The following is an 18,661-nucleotide window of genomic DNA, read 5'->3' on the forward strand; positions in this document are numbered from 1 at the left end:
AATATGCTCATACTGAACACCCTTACTGTTGTTTGCCTTTACTCTTCTACTGCACTTCAGTGTAATGAGTTACAATCCCATCATCCTGCATCACCTAGAAGATGATGGGTTCCCTGTTGAATCTGGTTTCTTTCAAGGTTTCCTCTTCATGTCATTTCAGGGAGTTTTCCTCACTACTGTCACCTCTGGCTTGCTCATTAGATATTGAAAATACATACAGATTTCTGTAGAGCTGCTTTGTGACAATGTATATTGTAGAAATGCTACATGAATAAAATTGACTTTAACGTTGATATTCACATTGTTTATTTGCAATCCAAAATCCAATGTTATTAACAATCACTAGTAGGAATGTTATCCGAGTGACATTACCAAGGTTTCAAGTGCAACACTGAACAGTACATGAAATCATATGTCTAAAAAAAAATAGCAACTTGCAGTAAAACAAAATGCAAAATCTTCTTCGTGAATGCAAACATTTCTTTTAAACATTCATAATTCATAGAACACTGATCATATAAAATCATATCAAGCCTCTCTTTCTGAAAAATAAACATATTTACATACATATTTAAAAAGTAAAAGCAACACTCTGGTACAAATCTTTTACCGGTTCAGGTATAGTTCAGTCCAGGCACAACCGGGTTCTCCTCTGTAAACTCTGCTACAGTTTCCAAATCAGTGCAATGTAATTGCAGCTCTGTCCTATCACTCAGAAACGGACACAACTTCAGCTAACAGAGATGCCTACAGATGGTTTAAGATGAGGCAGACATACTGAGCTTTTACACTTTATTTGTTTTTTTTTTTTTAATCCTCTGGGTGTTTCTCAGTGTGCGTTTTAATTTGTTCCTTCATTCCCATGCACTCATTGTTGTCATCTCTTACTGCCCATGTCCAGTTACAACACTGACAAACGCGAGTAACCAAGAGTGAGTAAAATAAGAGTGTCCATGATACTACCCAAACTTTGAAGGTGCACTGGTTGCTGCCTTACTACCTACAATGAACTCAAAGACCCATAATTCATTGCAATAACATACCATTGGTGGAGGAGGCATCTCTTAACATCTCTTAGCATCTCATCTTTCAGCTCTTTTAACTAAACAGTAAATCTGAAAAATGAGAGGTGAGAAATGGGGAATGTTGCGATGGAATATCTGCTCCTAGCAAAAACCTCCTGTGTTAGATGTAGCTACCTGGAAGTTGCTAGCACAAGTATGAATCGCCTCTCAGACTTTAAAAGCTGGATTCTCTGTTAGGAGCGGGTAATACGATGATATGATATCAAAATTGTGAAAAAAGATGTCACAACAGGTTTATATTAATGTGCTCAAATGCATTATCATTTCCATAGTAACAGCTCATTCCTCACTCTACGACTTGTACAGCGGATGCTCCACAAAATCTAAGCCTAATAACAAATACATTAAAATGTGCTGTTATTTAACAAAGAACAAAGAAAAGCGTATAACGGTGAATCTTTCTGTGAGGAGACATTTAGTTAACATTTACGGAAGGAGTCTCCAGTGTCAGTACTTTGTAACAGTCAGAGGTAAAGCTTAAGTTCCTGCCAATTGTGTTGCAGTTTCTTGCCAACAAGCTCCTATTTTTGTCGTATTAACTTCAAGAAAAAATGAGGTGCAACTATAGCGTAAGTGATAACTGGAATTAACTTGTTTGTCTGATGTTCCACAACATTAAATGTAACTGTAAACAGACAAAAAGTATGACATTCTTTAATAAATTAAAAAACTGTAATAGTCTGGAAATTGCTGCAGTATAACAGAAATAAAACATGCCAGGACATGCTGTTATTGGAAAAATAATCAACTTGGGTGGTAACAGTAACTCCATTTGGCCACAGGCTGCATCACACCACCTCATTATTGATTATTTTTCTATAACAGAATGTCTCCAAGTGTTTTATTCTTTAAATATCATCTCTTTTCTCGCTAATGCTTTCTTAAAATGCAAATCACTGTTCCCAGGAGCACAAGTCCATTTCACACACTCTTGGTGTTAAGAAACACTCAGACTAGACCTTATTTATATAGTATTAAACCAGCATGTTTAATATATTAACCTCACTTTGGTCCTGTAACCTCAGTGCTTGAGCTGTGTATTGAGAAACAGAAGTAAAGCCTTGTTATTTATCTGCCATTAGATTCTTGATAATTTGGAATACACATTTTTACAAAATAATGCTCCGGAAAACTCAAACTTCACAAAGTTAACTGACAAAGAGGATGAAATAGGGAAAAATTTGGTAAATTGCTGGTATGGGCCTGGCCTTCACTGAAGGCAGCGTATACCTTTAACTTTACACACACCTCTTCTAACGTGACATCGGTCAGTTTGGCTGACATCATATTGTACGTAAAATTCCTTCAGCGCTTCATGCTGTAGGCAGCTGGTGTATTTGACACTTTACCTTGTTACTACAGTGTCAATAGTTATCGATAATCTTAGCTAGATAACGTGAACTGGGTTTGGTTTTAAAAAGCGATCAATTTAAGGCAGAAAAACTACACAAACCCTTCTAAAAATCTTTAAACATATTACACACCACTGTGTTCACTTACTCTTCATGTCATAATAACACACACACATCTGCTCATAAACTGTCTTTCCACTGCAAAAAAGTATAAATCTCTGGCTGGTCATCTATAAAATACAAGATTTAAGACGATAAGCTCTTTAAAAGTCTAAACAGAAGTTCTTATGGTCACAGTGAAACACTAATTTGACACTACAGATGTCTGCAGTATGGCAACTTGTTAAGGAAAAGCTCCTCAGATTAGTCACTGGCGCGGAGCCTGTTTTTCTGTAGACAGCTGTTCTGAGAACAGAATGGACAGGAAAACGTTCTGCACATCTAATTAACCCCCTGGTGTCCCTTCTGTTGTCCCGCTCTCACTTGACTCATACAGAAAGACAGACGTACACAGAACAGGAAGATTTTAGAATTCCAAGTGAGAGAGCCGTGCATCTGTACATCCGGGACAAGTACATTTATTCTGACAGACTGGCCCGGCTCATCCTTCCCATCACATCTGATCCCAGCGGGGCTTTTCTCAGGCTTCCTGTTAGATCCTGTGAGGAGACAAAAAGAGACGGAGTGTAAAACAGTGGGAAACAAACTGTACTGTACTGCAGTGCAGTGACGGGCGAGCTGCTTTAAAAATGTACTAAGCTGCAAGTTTCATTACATTACAACGAAGCTACATCCATGATTCATTTTTATTACAAATAAAAAATGTGCATTCGTTCTTTCATCTTTAGTAAGCGCTTTATCCTGGTTGGGGTTACATTGGATCCGGTGCCTATCCCAGATCAACCCAGAGACCCTGGAGCTGTGAGGCAGCACTGCTTACCCGCTGCCCCACCATGCCACCCCACTTTTCAAAAAAATATGGTGGTGAAATTACAGGAAAATTGAAAATGATATTAAAGTAGATTTGTGTGCATTTCCTGTGCTTTACCTCCCCTCGCCATGATCCTCCTCCACCCATGCCACGATCTTGCCCTCCCAGCCGGGCACCACCGCCTCGTCCTGGAACACCTGAAGGACACAGTCATATTAATTTACATATTCCTATCATCTATATTTCTTAATGATGATAAACGTGTAGACACTTCCACATCGTAAACATCATCACATTCAGGTGAAAAAAATGGCATAAACATACCTCCTCTTTCACAGTGCCGAACTCGGGGTCCAGAGCTTTAAAATGGTATCTGTAACTGCCCTCACGATCTATAGCCACTTTAAAGTCTCGAAGGGTAATTTCTCCCAACCTGACATCAACACACACATGTAAAAATGAATATTTTACATCATGTACCTAAGATATACTGCAATCCTGCTAACTAAATCCATGCTGCTTTGATGTATAAATTGTATTACTGGGATTTTTATTTCTTGCCATTGATGCATTAGCGACCATGCCTTTCGTTCTGAGACCTCCTCCTGTCAGCACCAAGTCAAATTATATATAAAAGTATACACTCACTGGTCACTTTAATAGAAACACCTGTACACCTGCACATTCATGTAATTTTGCAATCAGCCAATCGTGTGGCAGCAGCGCAATGCATAACATCATGCAGATACAAGTCTAGAGCTTCAGTTAAAGTTCATATCAAAAATATCAGAATGGGGAAAAATGTGATCTCAGTGACCTTGACCTTGGCATAGTTGTTGGTGCCAGATCCACTGGTTTGAGCATTTCAGAAATTGACTCCTGGGATTTTCTAGAGTTTACACAAAATGGCGTGAAAAACAAAAAACATCCAGTGGGCGGAATTGCCTTGTTGATAAGTGATGTCAGAGAAGAATGCCCAGACTGTTTCGAGGCGACAGGAAGGCTACGGTAAATCAAATAACCACTCTCTACAACCATAGTGAGCAGAATGCAAAAAAGCTGAACCTTGAGGTGGATTGGCTAGAAAAGCAGAAGACCACATCAGATTCCACTCCTGTCAGCCAAGAATGTTAATCTGTGGCTACAGTTGCCACAGGCTCGCCAGAACTGAACCGCTGAGGATTGGAAAAATGTTGACTGATCTTTTTTGCAAACCTTATCTGTCCAGTTTCAATAAGACTGTGTCCAAAAAAAAAAAAAAAATATATATATATATATATTGCTGCACTACAACCGACAGCCTTCTCTGCAGCATTTGTGTCTCTTCCACTTTTGACATTGCTGTTATTTTCATTGACTTCTTTAGTTTGACAAGGTTGCCATATCTGCCAAAACAATCCCGATACTTAAATAGGCCCCTTCCAAACCATATAAGCTGCAGTTTAAAGTCTAACAGCATGTATACTAATGCAATACAAGTGCATCGCTAGCTGTGCAGAGTGTCTTAGAAAAACATACACACAGATCTTTTGGCCATAACTGTATGTCCTTCAGAGTTTGTTTCTCATTCAGTTCAGAGTTTCGTTTTTTTTTTTTTTTTTTTTAAATGTGCCACATTTACTCACCTCTTAGGGATGTTGATCATGAAGGGTGTGAGTGAGCGGTCTGTGAAGTAGAGGACTTTGGTGGAGGATGAGGAGGTAAGCATAGGGCTGCTGTGAGAGTGGACCATTTCTGCAGCAAAGCACACAGACATAGCAGACACAGCTTTAACAATACAATCCCTCGAGAAGCAACAGCACTGGAAAATGCCTTCGTACAGAGCAAATCCAATTTATTGCAATGGTAACAGGGTGATATGCTGAAGCTTGTAATACCACAGTGCTCCTGAATGCTCAATTCTGTCTGGCATTTTTGCAGCAGTTAGAGGTAAAGAACTAAGTTTTCTGGCATGAGAAAGCTGTCAGATAGTTGAAGAGCTTTGCAATTTCTCAGTAGCATGGCAAGCAGCATTTTTGTCTTGTTCAGTTCAATGAGAGAAAAAAGCTGCTGTTGAGGAAATTAGTGTTTATAGCTGCTATAACGTAAGTGATAACAGGAACTAACTTGTTGAGCGGATGTTCCACCACATCAAACGTAACTATAAAGAAGTATGATGTGTTATTATTATAATAAATTTTTTTATCTGTGATAAATTGCTGTTGTATAAGAGGAATAAAGCACTTCGAGGTGTGCTGTTACTGCAAAATAATAAACTTTGTCATTGATTAATTTCCTATAACAGCACACCTTGTGGTGTTTTATTTCTTAATTAGTGATGTGCTTTCTTCTTTTCTTATTTGAAAGGGACACTTACTGGTGCTGGATGGCCAGGAGTCCCTGTCTGTGTGAGTGGCCTTGTGTCCTGGAGACCTTGCCCTTGTCTGGAAAGAGATGAAAATTCTCGCCTCAGTCCAGCAGTAACATTATTTATTTAAGACTTGGAAACTGATTTAAAATCACATCATGCTACTGCACACTGTGTAGGAAGGTACGTGGGCTGCAGAGCAGAAGGCTAAATGTCTGAGAGGGCAGAGTTTTAGAAAACGCTTTCCCTACCTTCCTCTCCTGTCTGCTCCGTGACTCCAGTGTGTAGAGGCGGTCCATAAGGCTGGCCATTCCCTGCTCCAGTGTGTCCAGTGTGTGGTGCTGAGGGTCATGGCCTCCGAAGCTGTTCCTCAGACTGCGCAGAGCATCCCGCACCAACTGTAGCTCCTCCATCTGCCAGGAACACGACAATCCATTAAAGGACATCATAAGCTCCATGTGAACTTTTAAATCCAGCTCTAAAATTTATGGCATGTTAGATTTTAAAAAAATTATACCTTCTGTTTAATAAGGACAGTTTTATTTTTTTTATTTTGCTAATATTCACACTTCATAATTCGCATAGATTTGCTTCAGATTGAATGAGGTTTGACAGTTTCAAGCTACATATAGGATGAGAATCTTTGAATATAAATACAATCATTATGTTGAATTAAGGCTTGAAGACTTGTTCGACTTGTTCGAGGATTATAAAATGAAATACAACTCTAATAAATGATTTGACGGCTGATGGATTTGATGAAGTGTTTCTCTGAATTTGATGGCTGTATTTATTGATGCGCGATTCAGATTGGCACTCACTCCTTTGTGTGATCGTGCTGTGCTGAGCTCTGGTGCTGCTGGATGTGTGTAGCCGTTGCTCGGAGATCCAGGCAGCTGAAACAACAACAACAACAAAAAAAGAAATTTAAAGCTCCTAACTGCTTATAACAGCAGTAGAAAGTGTCTGTTAGTTGCTTTGGTCTCACCTCATCCTCGTCACGATCAGTCAGGTCCTGAAGAATCCTCTGCTTGTGCTCCAGCTCCCTCTGCAGGTCAGCCTGAGGGTTACACAAGGATAAATAACAACAGCTGAAGCTTGGGGAGATTTGCCTGTGGTCTCACAAAGTGTCTGCATTGTATTTGTATTTTGCTGAAGGACATACCTGCTGGTTGTTGCTGTCTGTCAGCTTGCGTAGCGCTTCATCCAGTTTGAACTGCTGTTGCTGAAGCTGGCGATCCTTCTGCCCTAAATCTTTCTGCATAGCAAGAGCAAGAATGACAAGAATTACTGAATTAAGCCGGTCCAGAATTAACTGGTGCGGCTAAAATACAACAATTGTTTTCTGGACTTCCTATAAATACATGCCCTTTTCACTCTATATCATATATATGTGTTGTTGTTATCTGTGAGAAGCATATGGGTGTTGTGTATTCGTGTGAATTGCACTTAGTGTACCTTATATTCACTGAGAAGCCTGTTCCTCTCTTCTAGCTTCTTATGAAGCTCTGCCTAAGGATCCGTAAACACATACTGATTATCACACACACCCCCACATACAGTGCAATGTCTTAAGTACATTCTACACACCCAGACACTCGCTAACACACTCACGTTTTGTGCTGCCAGTTCATCACGGTTCATGCTGGTGCGCAGGAGCTCCTGTTTGAGCTGTAACACAGACGACTCCTGCGCGGTCATGCGCTGCTGGAGAGCATCCTGCACACACAGCGCACCATTAGCACATACTGTTCTGTGTGTGTGTGTGTGTGTGTGTGTATATAAAACAGCTATTAAAGATAGTTATTGATAAATTAAAGTGGTCCCAGCCTCACATATCACCATATGACTTTTACTTTTTTTTATTTTTTAATACTCTAATAAAAAGAAAAGACCCAAGACAAGAGTTCCCCCTGCACCTTTGGTCAGAGGAATTTCCTGAAGCCAATCATCTGAATCAGTTGCTTTACCATGTCAACAATAGTTTGCCGGAATCACAGCTCAGGTGCATTACATCAGAACTGAGTAGATGTTGTTTTGTCACTTGTTAGTATGAAAACAGGGATACACTCACAGCTCTAATGGCCGCAGGGTTATGCAGCTACAAAGGACTATTGAAAGTGCTGAATCTAACTGACTCACTTTGACTCCTTGTAGGTTGCGTGCCTCCTGCTTGTACTTCAACAGCTCCCTCTACAGGACAACCAGATATCATAAGAACAAGAATCACAGACAAGGAAACCAATGATCATGTGCACAGATGCATAAAAGACCTACAATAACTATCTGCTGATTTATACTACTTTCACACAATTAATGTGTGTGCTCTTTAGATGCAGTTTTAAATCTCAATAATTAATAATCTTAATAATCTTCATAGAACAGGACAGAATTCCTGAAAAGAAAATGGCTGTAAAAGCAAGCATCATATTACAATACTACTACAACAAAAGTACAATAAGAGTCTACCTTCAGCTCCAGACTCTCCTCCATGCTCTGGTCAAGACGACTGCGGATTATTACCTTTAACAACCACAGAACATTAATTCGCTTGCAGACTGAACACTGTGCTAAAAAAGACAACTGAACAGTAGCTGAATGAGGCAGAAACTGAGCTGGAGAGAGAAGCAGGTGAACAGAGAGGAAGGGAAATGGATACTTGCTCCTCACACTCAGACAAAGCAGAACTCACCACACAGTAACCTGATCTAACTGCTAGAACTGAGCGAGGCAGAGAGCTAATTATCAAGTGTGAGAAAAAGAAGAGGAAGAAGAGATGGGATGTAAAGGAGTTTCCTATGAAAAGGCAACTCAAAACAGAAATGCCACGATTTCAAGATGAGAAGAAAACGCTGTGTGTAAAAAAAGTCATACCAGTTGTTGCTCTGCATTTTCCACTCCCTCGCCCAAGCTCAGTGAAACCTCCTGCTCATCGTCAGGCAACGAGCCATGGAGAAGCAAAGCCTGTAAACACCCCCCACCACACACACATACGTCAGACACAGTGGCATCTGACAGTTTCTACCACCACACATTTTACACTTAAAATCCATCACCCACACCATTGCCGTAGCAGCAGTTATCAGACACTTATAAAGTGAATGACAAGATTTCAGCATTAAACATTGCTGTATAATGACTTCTTCAAAAGGATACACTTGTAGGCAGATATATTTTAGGCCTAACAGAGAGATCAAGATTAAAAACTAGCAAAAGTAGCATCAACTTCCAAGTTATGTCACCGTACCACTTCTATGCTGCCTCTATGGATTTGGTCATGGCTGATGTTATGTGTGTTAAGTTAATATTGAACCATATCGAACATGTCTTTGAAATGCTTGTTTACTATTCGGACTTTATTAATGTTATAACAAAGCAAGTACTGACGTAAGAGTCATAATGTTAATCAGCCACGCACATTGGCCAGCTAACAGCTAAGTGGCTCAATCCCATTAGCAAACTATGTAATGTTAGGAAGTAACCTACACACTACGAGATTTTCAACAGGCTTCATATGCTTTAAAATTCCAAGTTAATTGGAGATTCATCATACATTTTTTTTTGCAGGAATTAAACAAATCCACCCACTTGGCTATTAAAAGCTGTGACAAACACTGGTCTTTCCTTCTCTCCTCGGCTAAAGTAAAGGTTATGAACAGCACGAGAGTTGAATTTTGCTGCTAAATGATGAGCCAGAGACAAAAACTGAACTAAACACTACCATTAGGGAGCTCTGAAGTATACTTTCATACTGTGTATTTAGATTTGCTTTTACACAGATATAATTCAGAGATGTGCCCCCCAAAATATAGTGTCTTTTTCCTACAACTGATTCCTTATTTTGGTCTTTCTAGATGCACATGTTTAGTCAGGTCTAAACACATTACAAAATGTGAAGAAAACAGGTCACCTGTAAGCTGGACACCATTTTCCTGGCCTCCACCATCTCTATCTCTAACTGCTCCTGCTGCTCCCACAGTTGCTCCTCCCAGGCAAAGTTACTCACACACCTCCCATCATACTCCTGGGCTGCTCCTGGGCCACTTGTCATATTGTCTGAGAAGCAAGATAACCTGGTCCATTAGTACCTTTGAAACACCAGTAAGCATTACCGAGAAGACAAGTTCAAGCACAAGAACCTGCTTTACCTTTGGTGTGTCCTAATTGGATACTCAAAAGCTGTCCCTTGTCCTCTGAGAGGCTTGTGGGGTCTTTGGGTGTGTGGTTGGGGCTGGAGGTGCTCAAGCTGAGAAGAGAGAAGAATCCAAGCTTACCATCCGAAATGTCTAAATTAAGTTAGACTACTCAGCAGCAACATAACTTCACTACAACCACACAGTCATTTTCTGCACCTATTACTGACTGTAGTCCATCTGTGGCTATGCATGATTTCAACCATCTACTCCATCCATGACAGGAAAAATCCACCCTGAGTCAAGTGAATATTAATCTTATAATTAATATGCGATCTTCAGTGGCATCCAAGATGTATTTTGTAATTACTTCTGAGCTGATTTTATTCGTTTAAACGTCTTTCATCTACATGCTGGTCTATTTTCACTTTGATTAATAGTTTCCTTCCCACAATGCCAATCAACTTCCCGCTATTACTGGTGCAAGTGAGATTTAGCCTTTGTTTCCTCTCTACCTAAAGAGTTACATGCAGCAGTGCTTAAACCCTTTAGTCCGTCCATCTCTCTCACCGCCTCCTTTGTGCACTCGGCTCAAACAGATCAGCTTCCAAAGCTTCATGCAAATACCACCATCAATACTACTGTGTTTGTCATCTTGTAGCTCACAAACTAGCCAAGCTGAGTCTCCTGCTGTGACTCAGCACAGCTCTGTCATGTAGCTGCTTTGCATTCGCCACTACCTCACATTGGATTTCTCATTAATATGACACGGAGTGTCACTGGAAAATGGGGAGTGAGCAAAGTAGATATTCTGTCCTCCAGCCCTTCATCAGTGTCTGTTTCTGACCACAGGCCTGCTGTTGGCTGGATATTTTTGGTTGGTGGGCTGTTTCCTACCCAGCAAAAAGAAACAATCAGTACAGAGTGTGTCAGTAAACCTGTAGCGTCTGACACACTTGTACCACCACAACATCCAGTAACACGGTACACCATATCACTCCTGTTCTGAGAATGGTCCACCAATTTGCGGTCCAGTGGTGTTCTCTTTCCATGATGGATGGGGTAGAGTGGGGTACAGCAAAGATGAGCTACTACCAGTAAATTTAAACCTACAGAGTGACCTATATTTAGGTGTACTTGATAAAAGTGGCCACTGAGTGCTTGGTTAGACTGTGGTGAGTTACAACTGCAGAAGAATTAGGAAATGTGGATGTTTAATTGACTGAATTGGATAATCTTCTATCCATCTGTTTAAGTGAAGAAAGGAGAAGCTGACCAACATTTGAACAAGTAATCTAGTGTTTCATAGGTCGTCTCTCAGCTGGCTGTTGTGCAGTAGGGAGGAGTCCCATGTCTAACTGGACCATGAATTAGTGGCTCTGGCAGTCCCTCCATACCCAGCAGTACTACACTCTAATCTCTGCTCAGTTCTCCATGGACCAGCTGCCTCTCAGCCCACATCAAAGCAGCAGAAAATCTCTCTCAGAGTCTCTCTGATCCTTATTCATCATGCTCACATCCCCAAAAAGTCAGTACAAAAGAGCTCCCTTGATCAATACTGTCCTCGTCTCTTAATTCCCTGTACAGGGATTAACTACATCTCATAGCCAAACGGACACATCCGCCAAGAGCCTTTCAGAGAGCAAGTGAACTAAATAACCTCTGGAGAGTGTCAGATCTTGCTGAAAAGTGAGCTTCCATTAAAAGCTGCAATTCTCTTGGCTATTTTGTGGGTTAACCACTGCTTCTGCTTCAATTAGGGGTCTGTAGATGTGTGGTGTCTGGCGGGCTACTGTAATAATAATGAAGCTATAAATACCATGGCAAAAGAACATTATACACTCTGAAACTACATCCATGGTTGACGTTACATCTTCTGCATAAAACCAGGAAAATGTCATTAAAATGATATCTTCTGTACTTTTAGCTATGCTACTGCCCAACACTGTGAGTGTGTCTGATGCAGGGACACATGAAAATACACGAGTTAATTTTTCTTTTTTCACTACAACAATAACAGTTCTAAAAAAGAAACTATTGTTTTCTATTGTTGCTGATTTCTGTGTGTGTGTGTGTGTGTGAGCACAGGACTGAGGTACAGGACACTGTAGAGAGAAGAGGAGGACTGGCCTCTTTTGGGGTTTGACCCCAGTCAACATTAAAATTCCCACACTGCTCCTTACACATGCCACATTTGGGAATAGGGCACAACATCATGATGCTACTTATTGTGCGGTACGAAAAAAGACACAGGAAATAATCTTGATGACATTTTCTTAATTGCTTCTCTATTTAGAAAGCAGTCTGACAGTTCTAAATAAAGTGTTAAGATTGTCAAGTGCTGCCTCACTGTAAATCTCAAGGATAAGACCAGATGAGAAGAAAAGTGACTTGTTTGTTTTCATGCTCCTAAAATCTGGAACTCATTATCCCTAGATAAACATCAGCCTCCCTCTGATACCAGTGTTACAAGAATTTTATTGTCACTCTCATTTTCTTATTTTACTTACAAACTTCATCTTTAGTTTATTCACACTATGAAAGGAATAAGGTGGGGCATGCTGATATAGGAAAATAATCAACGTAATGTAGCCTGACGAGAAACAGGTTTACTTTTGCTAGCCCCAACTCAAATAACAGCACATCTAGAATTGTTTTATTCCTCTTGTACCACAGCAATTTGCCAAAAGTAACATTTTTTATGACAAGATGTACTTTTTTAAACATAAACATTCCCTCACCAGACTCTCTTTTTCGCCTCTGCCCTGTGTGTGTGGAGTTCACGTGTTCTCCCTGTGCTTTAGGGGTTTCCTCCCCAAGTCCAAAGACATGTTGTAGGCTGATTGGCATTTCCAAATTGTCCGTAGTGTGTGAATTTGTGTGTGAATGTGTGTGTGTGTTTGTGCCCTGCAATGGGTTGGCACCCCATCCAAGGTGTCCCCCGCCTTGTGCCCTGAGTTCCCTGGGGTAGGCTCCAGGCTCCCTCGCAACTCTGTGTAGGATCATGGTATGGAAAATGGATGGATGGATGGACAGATGGATGGATGGATCTTTTTTTACTTCTCTTGAAGTTAATAAGATAAAAAAAAAAACCATCTTGTCATGTTTCCTGGAAAATGGCAAATTCCTTGAATATTTTAAAATATTCCAGTGACCCTTTTCCAACCTTCATCTGACCAGTTTGGTGATCCTGTGCCCACTGTTCTTGTTCCTGTTCTTGGCTGATGGGAGGGGAACCCAATGTGGTCTTCTGCTGTTGTAACCCGTCTGCCTCAAGGTTCGATGTGTTGTGTATTCTGAGATGCTTTTCTGCTCACAATGGTTGGCAGCTTTGGTTATTTGAATTATCGTAGCCTTCCCGTCACCTCAAACGTGTCTGGCCGTTCTCCTCTGACTTCTTTTGTCAACAAGGCGTTCCCCGGGTTCTGGGTTCATTCCGCTTTTTTGCATTCACACCGTTCTGTGTGAACTCTAGAGACTGCTGTTTGTGAAAATCCCAGAAGATCAACAGTTTTACTCAACCCAGCCTGTTTGGCAACAACAACCATGCCACAGTCAATGTCAATGAGTGATCACACTTTTCCCCATTCTGACATTTGATGTGAACATTAACTGAAGCGCTTGACCTGAATATGTATGATTTCTACACATTGTGATGCTGCCCCATGATTGGCTGATTGGATAACCACATGAATGAGCAGGTGTATAAGTGTTCCTTATTAAAGTGGCTGTATGTAATATTTATGAGTGTATGTAATATTTCTTCACAAAATTCTTCTTCAGTGAATTAAACTGTCTACATTTGTTCCTACATGAAATAAGCATGATCATCATTTTAGCCATCGTTGTTCATCCCCACGTTTAGACACACTGCACTACATCCATACTTGCTTTTACTATATTAGTCATTACTTTCTATAGAACTAACCACAACCACCACAGCTCTCTCATTCATCAGAACATCAGAACATCTCATGTTATTAGACTGAAAGTCCTGAATTCTGTAAAAACGCTGAATTTTTCTGAAGGTTTAAACACTGATATATTCAGCATGACAGGACACTGTACAACCATGGCATTTCAAAAGGCCTGGAGTACAGATAATCATTTCAAAAGGCTTGGATGTCAGAACACCAGGGTATAGTGCATGCTGCTGCGAAACATACTCTTTTTTTTGGAAAACCAAAACACATGAATAACTCCTTGGAAAATGAATAAATGTTGCCTGTGGCTAGCAAACCCACACCACGTGAAAGTGTATCCTAGTCCAGTGCTTAAAATAAGCTTCATCTTTGCTCTTAGCATGATTCAGAGTGTCCTCAAAACAAGCCTTTCTTACAAAATGAAATTTAAACATGCTACACTTGTCATAAGACATCAGATCACATTTGTCATTTGCACTGTGATCAAGCAGGGCCTGGTTTCTGTACCATGTTTTCAAGACTAGATGTCTATCCAGAATGTAAGGTGCAACTTTAAATTCCACAAACCTTATACTGCTTGGTGAGAAAAACACATCAACATGTCATACTTTAAAAAAAAAAAAAAAAAAAAAAAAAAAAAAAAAAAAAAAAAAAAAATACATGAATGTACCAGGCACTTTATAATTTACATGATAAATATCAACTATAGAGCATTTTAGAGACTCCTATTGGTTAAGTCTAGTTTAGATTTTATCCCTTTAGTGTTGTTTTCTGAGATTCATGTCTCGTTTTCACAGCTTTTCAATATTATGTTAAGCTTAAAGTAGTGTACTTTTCCATAATCTTCCTATAACTGCTGGACAACCATAAAAATAGTAATGAATAGGCATATTATGAATGGGCTATTATAAACATTATGCCATATAGATCACTTTGCTGTTTAAGTCATGAAAATGTCTGTAACGAAAAAAGTGTTTTATAGGTTGGAAAATACAGTACATGTCATATTTAAATCTGTACTGAGATCTAAGCTAAGGTCTAGTGATGACGTAATCCCAAAGCTGGTATTGCACACTGGTATTCAACCTTTCCAGTCACAGAATTATATATATAGACTTAAGTGCTGCTTAAACGGTTGAATGTGTGAGGCAGTGTTTGCCCAAAACAAAGGTCAAATAAGTCCAGCTAATGTGAGAGGAACCCCAATTAGTAAATCGAGAGAAATTTTGCATAGACAGCAAATAAATATAATCATCACGGCTAGGACTATTGATGGGATTTACTCTCTCTCTCTCTCTCTCTCTCTCTCTCTATATATATATATATATATATATATATATATATGCAGTATATTGGGATAACATTACATGTTATATTAGTATCAGTGTCTTCTTTATTTCACCCATAAAACATTGTCAGTCTGTATTTTCTATAACATCTTTATGCAGGCTTAAAGGCAAGTACTTATTTTATCATTTTAAAAAAAATCTGAATGGGCCACCTAGAAAATGTAAAGTGAGCATCCACACATCATAAGTTTGAATATGAATGACATACTCCACATATCAATTGACAAAAAACCTGAATACAGCCCCTGGTGAATGCGTATCCCAATCATTTGGTAGATAGTGTATGTGATAAATGGCTAACATAAGCATGAAGCATTTCCTATTATGTAACTGTCCACACAGCAGGAAGCAGCTCTGGGAAGTTTAGAGGTTCCCATTAGGAAAACCATAAACTCTATATTTGTGCTTGCTGCAATCTGCATCTGATATGACTGCACTGATGGGGGCTAATCAGACACCCTACATTAAACACTAATGATAAGATGTAATCACGGGACGCCCATTAAACCAGTGTGTTTACACTTCAGCATTTGGAATTTGGCATGAGTCCCAGAAATTCATTCTTCTCTAAAGCAAAACAGTGAGTCTGATGAAAGGTGTCGACACAACAAAAAAAATCTGCTTGGGTCTAAAATAAGAAAAGGAAAGGAAGCCTGACCATTGCTATTCTAAGCATTTAATTTGATTAATAAGCATGTTAGTCCAACAGAAACAAAGTGTTTCTATAATTGTTTTAAAGACAGCAGACATGGAAAGAGAACCAAAAATGAGCTCCAGGATGATGTCAAACCCATACACTGTGCTAAAGTACAGACTCCACATGCAGCTGACACCATTCACACCTTAACATTGTGCTGTGTGTCCACAACAGTTCATAATGACAAAGAGAATATACAGAACAGCCAAGCACAGCACTTCAACCAGAGTGCATTAATCAGTGCCTTCCTACTGCCAAAGAATGCCGACTTATTTTTTAAGGGTTTCAGCCAAAGTGATAAGCAGCGCCAAGTCAAATATAGCACGGCACGTCTGATCTGAGACATCCACACAGCTCTTCCAAAGTAATCAGAGATGTTCATGAGCCACTTTATGCAAGTCCTTGTCAACTGCAAGCATTTTATTAGATATTAAAACTGCTATTTTATTTCTAGGGAACTATTTTATTTCTATTTTATTTCTAATGCTATAGGGTATAGCACTGCTCATATTTAATGTCCAAAACTATATACTCTATAAATGTTTTTAAAAAAGTATTCCATCTACATATTCCCTACAATGAAACAAAATGTATCACAAAAATAAAAATATTTTGATCAAAGAACATATTCTAGAGACAAATCCAGACCCACAGTGCTTTTTAAAAACCGGCGTCGTACTTAATTGCCACTATTAATAATCTAATTGGCCACTTATGTTCCACTTACTCTAAACTAAGCTCTAAATAACGGCAGGTTTCATTTTATTCATGGGTGCTGGGCATAAAACGTTGAGGCTAAACACAAACCATTTATGCTCAATGCCACTGATCTGGAGCAACACCAAACCTAACACCTCTGCAACCTGCACATGAATATCACTTCTATAAACTATCACATGTTATTTAGCTGAATGAGTCAGGGATGAAGTTAATCATTTATTAGATTTGTTCATGCTTTATCTGGGGAGAAACTTTAGGGTTGCCAGGTCTGCAGTTTTATGCCAAGTTGGGCTAGTTTTGGAACAATGTTTTAGGTGGAAAAAGCAAGTCAGCAGATGGCGTTTCTTTTCGGTTAGTTTCAAAATAGTCTGCGGTCTACAAGACATTTTTTTTTAAAGCAAATTAGAGTTAAATATAATCAACTTCCACAAAAGAAAAGTGTAAGCAATGACAGTGCATCTACAATGTATAAGGCAGATTGCAGATACTGCAAATTAGAAATGCATGCGCACCACAGTGACCTTGTTTCCCACACTGAGAAAATAAGAAATATATGTGTCCCTTTTCCAATTCTCAAATACTGGGACAGTTTCAGGTACTTTTTGTGTGGTTGGACTGGACATTTTTCCAGGACCTGGAAACCCGAGTCTAGGGTCTGGGTCAAGTCATGAGTCAGTCGGCATGCAACGAATGCCCATCTCTCACACTAATCACACAGACAATCAGTAGGAGACTGTGAGACTGGGAAAGGTTTAGACTGGGAAAGACTATAAAAACAGGATCACTTTTCCATACAAAAACTTTTCTGGAGTACCAGATGAACCCTCAACCCTAAATTCTGTCATCAGTTTATACTGCAAATTCGATGTATATTAAGTTGTTGTATGAGTTGCTTTAATATATCAGGCATTTTCCCTTTAAAGTATGTTTGTACTTTGCACTCTAAAGATCTCTACTGTTATTATTTGTCCCATTAGTGTTGCCATAGTTTAGTCTTTTGCTGAAAGGTCGTAACTCATAATTTCCGACCCCCAACTAGGTCGGAAACTCGGAATTCCTACCCAGGAACTAGGCATGGTCTCCTCAATTCTGAGTTCAGCAAGTGACGTCAACACAACATGGCTGCTCAAAGCATCAGCCATAGTCACAGTAGCACTTCTTAATTCCTCTGTTACATTCTTCCAAAGAGGATGAGTGCTTAATACTGAAACAGTGTAATTCACTTTACACACAGCTGTTGTTTATCCAGTCTCTGCACTATAATACTGCTATTTATTGCTTTCAATGTTGGTAGCACCACATTCCCATAACCTTACTGTGAATGCTGGTGTAGCATGGCTACCGTAAAAATATTAACAAATGAGAATATTGCAATTACGTTAAGGGAAAAAAATTACATATCATTCGCTGAACTATGTCGATTGAAGCCCCTAAAAATCTTTTGTATCTAGAAAAGCCTCTTAAAGGCTTCAATTTTCAAACAAAAATCTTTTCTTAAATGTAATCTCTCCCACCCAAATGTAATCGATCAGCTAAGATGTGTTTGGTGTCTGAAGTTTGCTTTGCACTGTTGTTATGAGCTTCATGTTGCCAAAAAGTAAGGAGTAAGGAAAGGTCTTACCATTTAATCTGTTTAGCTCCCATGCTGGTCTAAGTCGCTATCCCATTGCGCTGCTCCTGCTCATCCATGTAGGAACTGCTAGAAAACTGCTCACTAACATCTTTCTCACTCACACGCTCTTCTTTAGGGTCCAGTCTGAGACCCATTCAACGACTTACAGTAAACAGAGGCAGATGAGAGCAAAGACTCACCAAGCTGTCCAGTGACAAATCATTAAAGGACAAATTATCATCACAAAGAGGAAACCTCCAGAGTCCATGCTAATACTGTGTAGAAGTTAAAAGCTTTTGAGTGTGTAATCCAGTGTTCTGGTGCTCCCGACGTGGCACATATGGAAATCCTGTTTTGCTTCAGTAACAGAGGAGCGAAGCTCTACTCTGTCACCAAGGCAGCTGCATCCTGCCCTGTTCTCTCTTTCTGTGTGGCCATTTTTCTGTGAAATCTCTCCTCTGTTGAACTACTCCACATTTTTATGACATACTATCCACAGCCAGAGAGATTGC

At 39.6% G+C, this 18,661-nt stretch overlaps 1 protein-coding gene across 3 annotated transcripts in view; it reads right to left on the reverse strand.

Annotated features, from left to right (window-relative positions):
• Positions 1-289: 289 nt before the first annotated feature.
• The window catches only part of dixdc1b (DIX domain containing 1b), a 37,170-nt gene continuing 18,798 nt past the window's right edge, over positions 290-18,661 (reverse strand). For all 3 annotated transcript variants that reach the window (XM_026938865.3, XM_026938866.3, XM_026938864.3), the window contains 16 exons: positions 9,864-9,961; positions 9,626-9,771; positions 8,590-8,679; positions 8,185-8,238; positions 7,858-7,908; positions 7,330-7,434; positions 7,174-7,227; positions 6,881-6,973; positions 6,704-6,775; positions 6,537-6,611; positions 5,967-6,128; positions 5,725-5,791; positions 4,994-5,102; positions 3,693-3,801; positions 3,486-3,565; positions 290-3,096 (listed from right to left, as the gene is read on the reverse strand). In XM_026938865.3, coding sequence (XP_026794666.3) covers positions 3,090-3,096; positions 3,486-3,565; positions 3,693-3,801; positions 4,994-5,102; positions 5,725-5,791; positions 5,967-6,128; positions 6,537-6,611; positions 6,704-6,775; positions 6,881-6,973; positions 7,174-7,227; positions 7,330-7,434; positions 7,858-7,908; positions 8,185-8,238; positions 8,590-8,679; positions 9,626-9,771; positions 9,864-9,961 — 1,372 coding nt within the window. In that variant the 3' untranslated portion in view covers positions 290-3,089. The remainder of the gene's footprint in view (positions 3,097-3,485; positions 3,566-3,692; positions 3,802-4,993; positions 5,103-5,724; positions 5,792-5,966; positions 6,129-6,536; positions 6,612-6,703; positions 6,776-6,880; positions 6,974-7,173; positions 7,228-7,329; positions 7,435-7,857; positions 7,909-8,184; positions 8,239-8,589; positions 8,680-9,625; positions 9,772-9,863; positions 9,962-18,661) is intronic.

The sequence above is a fragment of the Pangasianodon hypophthalmus genome, chromosome 15 (assembly GCF_027358585.1).
Source record: "Pangasianodon hypophthalmus isolate fPanHyp1 chromosome 15, fPanHyp1.pri, whole genome shotgun sequence".
Classification (NCBI taxonomy): domain Eukaryota; kingdom Metazoa; phylum Chordata; class Actinopteri; order Siluriformes; family Pangasiidae; genus Pangasianodon; species Pangasianodon hypophthalmus.